The following is a 9,312-nucleotide window of genomic DNA, read 5'->3' on the forward strand; positions in this document are numbered from 1 at the left end:
CATTCCCCTTCTTTTTTCGACCATTGGTTGGAACAACCTATGGGCTTGGGGGCCCAACCACTGGGGAGATTATTAGTCCACTATAATAATTATGTTTTTTACATCCATGTACTTTCACAAAAGAGATTGCAATTTTTCGTTTTTTTGGGTGGATCACAAATAACAAAAGTGTATAATGTAGCCTAGGATTGTGGAGAATAGACGGTTAACCGTTAATGGTCAATTTCTAATCAAAAGTTTAACTTAAGTAACAGTGTAGGATTAGTAAAATAATAGAGGCCTAACCGTCGTACAGTTACTTAACATTTTAATATTAATCATGGATTAATGAAATTAATTAAAAGTTTAAAAAGAAAGATTAAGGACAAAGACAAGGCAATCTAGTGCCGTACTATTCTTACCCTACTTTGGTCCCACAAATCATCTCTCTGTGTGTGTCGAACACTCCAAGACCCATTCTATCTCAGCCACTTCAAAAAAGCTCAATTGGTCCAAAATGGATGTCGAAATAGTGGTGCTAAGCGGCCAACAACGACCGGGCTTCGATTTTTGGTTCTTATTGGACCAGTGCAGAATCGATTTATTTTCAGGTAAAAATTTTGACGAATTTATAAGCAATTATCCGTTCGTTGTTATCTTCCTTTCTCACTCTCTCTGTCTTGCATCGCATCAAGATCCCTCTTGGCAGAGGAAGTAGGAAATTCCATTCGCTACTGATGAATTGATGATTCTTCTATGATTTCATCTTCATTTGAACGTTTCTGCTGCAGACATTAAATTCAGGGTAACCCTCGAGATTTTGGAGGAGGAATCTCTCGAGAAAGATCCAAGTGGACTGCTAATTTTTCATCCCTGCAAAATAACAAAATCAAGGCGGTTTTTAGGGTTTCTTAGCAGAAGCTCAAGAGAGAGGCGGCGCCGGCTAATCGATGCCGGAATCGTATCGTCTTCCATGTCGGTACTTAAATTGCAGCTCTGCCCGTTTCTGCATATTCATCCATCAAGTCTTCTTCTGCGCCTGAAAAGTCAGTGAATTTCCGAACTGGGTTTCTGCTTTTCTCCGCCTCTTTTAGTTCTCCGTTTCATTTTGTAGTTAGAAGCTAGCGATCAAGAATGAATCACTGTGTTCCCGATTTTGAATTAGAGGAGGAAGAGTTGAACTTGGACCCAACACCCTCGGGATTACCCCGGCAGAGGAAGTCGAAACAGTGAACTCTCTTTCTCATAATTTCCGAGCCCTTTATAGTTGTTTTAAATGCTTTTGTAGTTATTGTATTTGATTTTAATTCTGAACAGTCCAGAGGAAGAAGAGCTGGTGGAGCTGGTATGGCAGAACGGTCAGGTCGTTATGCAGAGCCAGAGCCATGCCCAGAGATCTCCCAAAAAATATTCACAGAGAGAGACAATCTTGGACGTCCGATCGTGTGTTCCGGCGGCAGAGGAAGACTCATCTCGTCACCTGTACATGCAGGAAGACGAGATGGTTTCATGGATGCAGTACCCTTATCCTCTCGACGATTCTTTCGACCGAGACTTCTGTGCTGATCTCCTCTACACTTCCCCGACCAGAAACTTCAGCCATTCGAGTCGGGTTACTCAGATTCCGGAAGAAAATAAGCCTCCGCCTCCGCCAGCTGCTCCACGGCCCCCGCCGCCAATACCTCTTGCTAGGGAAGCGGAACATTCCCCGAGAAATAAATCTCGGCCGTCCGTTTTGGATAAGGTAGCGAGAGAAATGACGGTTATGGATTCGAACGAGACGCCGGCAGTGGGATCAGGTTCGGGATCTCGGGTTTCAATTGGTGTGAGAAGTTCGGCGCCGGTTTCTAGCGGTAACTTCGAGTGCGTGAGTATGGCCGGCGATGTGGCGACGACGGATGTGGTGAGAGAGTTGAACTACGAGACCACCGTGACTTCATCTTCCGCCGTCTCCGGTGGTAGTGCAGAGCAGTTAGTGAAGCCCCCGACGGTCGACCGTAAACGGAAAGGGAGAGAAGTAGAAGACACTGAATGCCACAGCGAGGTTAGTTTTTCTCTCTCTTTGGCTTGTGTCTATCGTGCGCTGAGGATACTCATCGCAATGCCGATCATCGTCACTGACCTATCCCCGCTCCGAGCCACCAAAAAACAGTTTGGAAACCAAACTCCCTGCGCATAAATGCCACGTACGAGTGAAGGCTCAGGGATCAGGATCTGTTACAGTGTTTACCTCTCTGTAGGCAAACATGGTTCGGACTTCGGAGTCGAAGGGAGCGTGGGAGGTGGGACCCACAGATTTGATGGTGAGGAAGGGCGACAGGTAGATAGCAGGTCTCACTGTTCCGACACTACTGAACGTGTCATGTATGGGACTGTTCACCGTTCCCCCTTCACCCTTCACCCTTCACCCTTCACCCTTCACCCGGAGGCTTTATAAAACTGTACCTCTAGGCGCTAGCCTGTCAACATTTATAGGGTAATGGCTAACGATTGCTGCGTTGGCGAGTAACAATTTGAGGACTATTAAGTCAATTGGCCCAATCTAGTGGACTATGGATAAGAACGGCTCTGATTATTCCACGTAGCTTCCACGTGGAGTGAGGAATCGTTGGGACAAGTGGCTAAGTAAATTTCGCCCGCGTCAGCTACTTAGAATCCAAGTGTTGAAACCGTGTAAGCGATGGCTGCATGGTTGTTTGCTATCTGGTTGGCACGTGGCAGTTATTGTCTATCGAAACTTAGGATTTTTTTTTTTTTTGGGTCGTCAGGTTGGTTTACGTGTGCTCTGTGGAGGTATGCAAACTGTTCTGCGTGTTGGTATTTTGTTACTCCCACGTTCTGGTTTCATTGTATAATGAGGCTATGGTTTTTCGGAATCAGTATCGGTATTGGTATCATTGATCCCGATATCAAGCTGATCTTGTATCGATAAAACGGTACAGATTTGGGTAAAACAGTTAAAAACCTGGATGTTTTTAAAGAAAAACCAATGACAAAACTGACTGATCCGGGTTGTTCTGTATCGGGTAATAAGGTGACCGATACGTAATCTAATTCCATGCACTAAAATCATAAATCCATGTGTAATGAAAACCAATGACAAAACTGGCTGATCCGGGTCGATCTGTTTGGTTTTAATCCAATATCATGCACTAAAAACATATGTAATGAAGCTTAATTTAGTGGTGGTAATTTCGGCTCTCTCCATAAGGTTGTGAGATTGAACCTTGTCGTGCACCCACATGAGTGTGTGAATACATAAAAAAGTAGGTGTCCATTGACCCTACTAGCGCCGATGACCAGTAGGCTGGTCATCGGTCAGCAATGCTTAATAGGATAGTAGATTGAAGAAAGAAAAGAAAGTGAAATGCAATTATTTACATGGGGGTGTCTCTTTCTGATTGGACAACCTTTTTTAAAACATTCACATGCATTCTCTTGGTGGTCCTGATGTAACTTGGCTGGAACTATTCGAACTCAAACATACCATGTGTGCGAAAGAGACTTGGTCTGTATATAAAATTCTAGTCTTATCATCAATATATCTTGTGGCATAAGTATGGGTGCAGTCCATAAAGTCGCTTAATGCTGGGGCTTGGGGTACTTACTTGTAAATTAGGAGTGTATAGTTAGAAACATGTTATGGTCCTGGAAGAATTCAACCCCATAAACTGACTTACAAGGTGAAGGGACCTAAGACCAAATCAACCCACATCAATTTCCATAAGAAACTGATGTGGAATCAGCCCTCATAAGCTGATAGAGGATTGTAACAAAGCACCTTTTACTAGGCACAGATGAAAATATGAATGCCATCAGGTTTCAGTTTTATATATTGTTGAGATTAACTTATTGTTGTAATACTGGCTTTTGGGTTTCTGTTGCAAAAGGATGTGGAATCCGTGGATGAAAAGAAACAAGCTCGTGGGTCAACTTCAGCTAGAAGAGCTCGTGCGGCCGAGGTCCACAATCTCTCAGAGAGGGTTTGTTCTTTCTCCACTATTCTGTCAGCATTGATCATCTAAATAAAGTTTACATGAATTTTGATTTATTTCCCTCTTATACTGGATATATGTTCTTATCATGCAGAGGCGTCGAGATAGGATAAATGAGAAGATGAGGGCTTTGCAAGAACTCATACCTCGATGCAACAAGGTCATTACTGATCTCATTCATAGATACATCCATTTGGAGACAAATGGAGCGGTTATTCTCCAGTCTGAAAGCTTTTTTTTTTTTTTTTTTTTTTTTGACTTCATATCTTTTTTCTTTTCCATATTCCAGTCAGACAAAGCTTCAATGCTGGATGAAGCAATAGAGTACTTGAAGTCTTTGCAATTACAGGTTCAGGTATGCTGTTCCTAACTTCTTATACTTCTTCATTCACTAACAACCCAAATAAATAAATAAATAGTCCCTTCCCAAAAATTCCCACTTCGGGATTTTTTGTGAATATGCCCATATATTTTGTCATTTTCACAACATAGCACCAAGCTGTTGAAGAAGAAACTGCTTCCTTCTAGTCCACAAAAGTACCCTCACTTTCTGTTACCTGGATATATAATGCTTGACTTATCATCCTATATCGAAATCTTCTCATAGAAATATTCCCTATACCAGGTTCCTCCATTAATGAAATTTGAGGGAATCTTGTCGTTAAAACCTTCAAATTAATGGTTGATGTTTTCTCTCATGGCTATGGTATAGATGCCAAATAATGGGCCTATGCTTGGGGCAAGGTCTTGCCTCAACTTTACTTTGGTTCCCAGAACTTTGGGCTGACTCAGACAAATTTCAGGTAGGGCCAATGTCAGCCCAAAATATGCCATAGCACTATTGATGTTGTATGGAGCTCATTGTTGGGAAATGAGGAAACTGTATGCCCATAAAATGTGCTTAAGTAGAGATGAGCATGTTGAATGGGCTACTAATTAGCCTTGGAAGGAAAGAATTAAAGATAAATATATTGAAGGAAACTTAGGAGTAGCACCAATGGTTAGGTGACGACTTGGAAAAGGATAAGGGTGCTTGTGAGTGAACAGCTACCATGGATGTGAGTAAATTATAATGTCAGATAGGATTTAGTAGACCCTAGGTAGTTAATAGTTAATTGAGGGCTTAATCGAGTTGAGTTGAAGACATGAGTTAACACCACAATTCAATTGCAATAGTTCTGTGTACATGTCTGATGAATTTTAAAGATCTCAAATTCATTGTCTAGCTTAGATCGGAGAGAGTAAGATAAAATTAAGAATCAAGACTTCAAAGATGAAGTGGAATTGTCAGGCTCTTAAAGAAATTAAGGAGTTTATACTCACATCCTGCGTTGCTTGGTGCTGTGATTTAGGATCTTAAGGAAGTATCTTATTAGTAGGAAATAATGCAGTAGTGAAAATCAGATTACTGATTACTACTCTTTTTCTTGTTTAAATCCCTGAAAGAATGGCAAGTTGGAACCACCCAACATAGGACTCTGGTTTTGATTTACATATGAGAGCAGTCTCTGTTGGAAAAATCATAAATGGGCTACCGAAGGCCAACCTTGTTGGTGATCATTTACTCCATCTATTCCTATCTGACTGCCCCCCAACACCACCCCCCTCCCCCCCAAAAAAAAAAAAAAAAGCCACAATTTGGTGCGTTTATTATCATCCAACTCACTGAGATCTCCAATGCATTGAAATATTATGTTGATTATAATCTGTAACAAATAGACAGTGATTGCCAACCTGCTCAAGATGGTGAATCTTATTTTTCCCTAGAATTTATAGTACTGAAGCTTGTGTCCACTCTCTTCAATTTTAAAGAGACTGAAACCTCCTCTTTCCACCTTCCAGGGGAAGTTTGAAGACATCAGATTACAAGTTGTAAGCTCTAGGTCTCAACAATGTGGTTAGCTAGTTATGTTACCAATCTTCGAAGGACACCTAGAACAGAAATTAAGAATTGTCCTTCTGAAAAAGGTCATCTAGGCATGCTCTCTATACAGCATTCTTACAATTGAGATCCCCACCTCTACTACTTTCTTAGTGGTGCCCTTGTATGCTTAAAACCGTGACACCAACTTTTAGCTGAGTGAGGGTGACTTAAACACTCACAGTGAGAAAGATTAAACACTGATGAGTGGAACGAAGAGTCTCTTTCCAACCCAAGTGAAGAAGGAGGACCATTGATGGTAACTGCAATAGGAGCAGGTAGAGTTGACAAGGCCTTCTACAGATGTAAGAGTTCCGATAACTGTTCTTTCTGAGGAGACTTCCGAATTTCCATCTTCTTGCCAAGGCATGCAGACCTTCATTTACTAATAGAGGAAATTCATTTAGAAATTTCATGTTTCTTCAGTTCCTCATGTGTCCAGATATATGCACAGATCTATGTATATAATTTTATCCCTGGAGTGTTACAAATATATAATCGAAGTCACTCAGCATCTTTAAGAATCAGGAACAAAAGGTTATTAAGCTTATTTCTGTTTCAGCCATCATTTTTTGTTAAATTACCTTATGAGAGGAATCCTAACCATTTTGAGCAGATGATGTCCATGGGATGCAGCATGGTTCCTATGATGTTCCCCGGTGTCCAGCACTTCATGCCTCCGATGGGGATAGGACTAGGGATGGGGATGGGTATGGGCATGGATATGGGTATGAGCAGACCAATGCTGCCATTTCCTCCGGTATTAGCTGGCTCAGCCATGCCTAACCCAGCTGCAGCCGCACATCTTAGTCCAAGTCTCCCTTTGCCTCCATTTTATCTATCTGCTGTATCTACTCCTGATCCATCCAGAATGCAAGCAGCACCAAACCAGTCAGATTCAGCAATGAACTCACTTGGCATCCAGAATCTCAACCAACATCAGATCCCGAGTTTTGCTAATCCATATCAACACTACATTTCCCTCCACCAGATGCAAGTATCACCTCAGGTTTGTAATATCCTCAGTTATCTTTCTTGGCTTCATTTGTTCTCACCAGGCATAACATATCAAAACCATCACCTTGAAAAAAAATTATCATCTTTGTACACTATTTCTAAGATGCTGTGCAATTAGAAATCATGTTTATGTGGCAGAACATCACTTCAATGCACAGATAACATCCCTACTGGTTTCTCAAAGTTCCACAGAGAAACATGTCTTTACCTGCTAATGTTGACCAGTAGCCCGCTTGCTAGTCCAAAAAACACACACCCCTCTTTGGCAGTAAAAAATCCTGTTTATGTGGCAAACATTACAGGCATTGATATAAACATAGGCAGACACAATGATCCTCTGATATGAATCTTTGGAAGATGCCTGTGCGATATACAGTTAGGCGGACATGACGATTCTCTAATATGGCTCTCTGGAAGATACCTTCTTGTTGTATTGTTGATGGCTGGATTCATATCGTAGACTGGACTTAAAAACCCTCCTTTGTGGGCTAACAACTAGAAACTAAACAACCATGCAATCCACAAACCCCCCATAGGTGCTGCCTTATATCTTCTCCTATGGAAGTTTTACCAAACTATAATTGTACAGCACTGAGAAGTGATATAATCCTTGCAGGTTCAAGCCATTGCCCGGCCAAGCACCAGTAAGGGAGTTGATACTCCTGAAAATCATCAGTCTGGTAGGTTGATTGATTTCTTACATTTTGGTCTCTTAATTTTTTCCAACTTGAACTAATCAAGTTAGATCCCATATAGGAAGAAAAATAAGAGATTCTATGACAGTTTATTTTGGACTATTTAGTATGGTTTCGTTTTGATCTATAATTCGAGTCTTGTAGACTGTAATTATAGTTTCTTTTTGCACAACAACACTTCTTACAGACATATATACAAAGGTGCAGGTTCCACCTTGGATGAACCTCGCCTTAAAGATTATGGGATAATCTCATTTTGATTTTGCATACTTTCTTGTAGATCCAATAGAATAGGAATCGTCCAACTGGTAATTATTTGGCCAAGAAGTTCTTATGTTGTGGGAACCATTGACTAGTTCATCTTGGTGCATTGCTATTTTTCAAGTGTTTTGCATATCATGCCATGGCATATAGGTCTTGATTTAGTGCATCCAACAAGACTCTTGACCTAGGATGAATATATTCTTTATTGTGCATTGCAGGTTGAAATATTGGGCAGATAGGTAGTGGAACTGTAGAAGGCACTGCCTGTGAAGTTTTGTAGACAGGGAGAGAGAGAGAGAGAGCAGTTCTTCTTGAGAGTCACTCTCAACTGACCATACAAATTTAATGCGGCTAACCTGTAATTATTGTTTTTCTCCTTTATTATCCATGTGAATTTATTTTCTTTTCAGTGATCTAGTTGTATAAGTTTTGCTTGATGATCATGAGGGAGTTTTGGGTGGTTCCAAAATTAAAAGGGCAATGTCAGTTTCAGTACATCTACTGAGGAAGGGTGAGTTATGGTGACGGTTTTGGTCAAAATTGCAGTTATTTGCTTGCAACTTGAAAGTGTAACCAGAGAGAGAGAGAGATGCACAATGCAGAGCTCAACTTTTCTCTTTTCTCCATTTAAGGTGGCATTTCACATAACTTTTACTGGACACTGGGGAAGAATGGATCATTTTGTAATACATTGGTGAGAGTTCATGCTGGATATATGGCAGGATTAAACATTGTTCAAGCTGTTGCTGATAGCACTGCAAATGGGTAGGGTAAGGGCTGAACACCTTTATCCTTACCCTACAGGGTATGGGTAAGATATGCCATTACTAAGGTGGCTCAAGCACTATGAAACTTAGCTTTCAGCTGATATATATCTTATCATGAAGCATTGTTATCTATTATTCCTTGATGGAACCTAACAAGCAACAACAAAATAGTCAAATGCATCATCCATAAACTGTCATAGATATAATCACATATAGAAATCAATATTTTCCTCTTTACCAAAAATAAAAAAATAAAATAAAGCAATATTTTCCTTTTCTTAAAAAAAAGAATTGCTAACATTTAAACTGTAGTAGACATAAAATCAATATAATATACATACATACATACATACATATATACATACATACATACATACATACATACATACAGGTAATTAAGCAGGTGAAAAAACGAAAAAAAAAATTACTCTCATCTTGGCCGTCTGGCTAAACAGTAAACGGTATAGAAATTAATAAGAGGCCCTTCACACCTTTTGAGGTTATTTCATGCAAGACTTGAAGAGTTTTCAAGTCAATATGAAGGCAGAAGAGTAGATATAATTTTTCTACCAAAAAAAAAAAAAAAGAAGAGTAGATATAATTTTACCGTAGGTTTCTATGTTTATTTCATCTTTTCGTAACTTATGTATTGCCCATCACATAGATGGTAAATC

At 40.2% G+C, this 9,312-nt stretch overlaps 1 protein-coding gene across 1 annotated transcript; it reads left to right on the forward strand.

The window, feature by feature from the left end:
- Positions 1 to 607: 607 nt before the first annotated feature.
- On the forward strand, positions 608 to 8,497 carry LOC122086618 (transcription factor PIF1-like). Its single transcript, XM_042655563.1, has 8 exons — positions 608 to 1,208; positions 1,297 to 2,023; positions 3,870 to 3,962; positions 4,069 to 4,134; positions 4,264 to 4,329; positions 6,512 to 6,904; positions 7,529 to 7,592; positions 8,090 to 8,497. The coding sequence occupies exons 1-8, from the start codon at positions 1,114 to 1,116 to the stop codon at positions 8,092 to 8,094; spliced, it is 1,509 nt and encodes a 502-aa protein (XP_042511497.1). The 5' UTR covers positions 608 to 1,113; the 3' UTR covers positions 8,095 to 8,497.
- Positions 8,498 to 9,312: the final 815 nt, after the last annotated feature.

This window comes from Macadamia integrifolia, chromosome 8 (genome assembly GCF_013358625.1).
Source record: "Macadamia integrifolia cultivar HAES 741 chromosome 8, SCU_Mint_v3, whole genome shotgun sequence".
NCBI classification, from domain to species: Eukaryota; Viridiplantae; Streptophyta; class Magnoliopsida; order Proteales; family Proteaceae; genus Macadamia; species Macadamia integrifolia.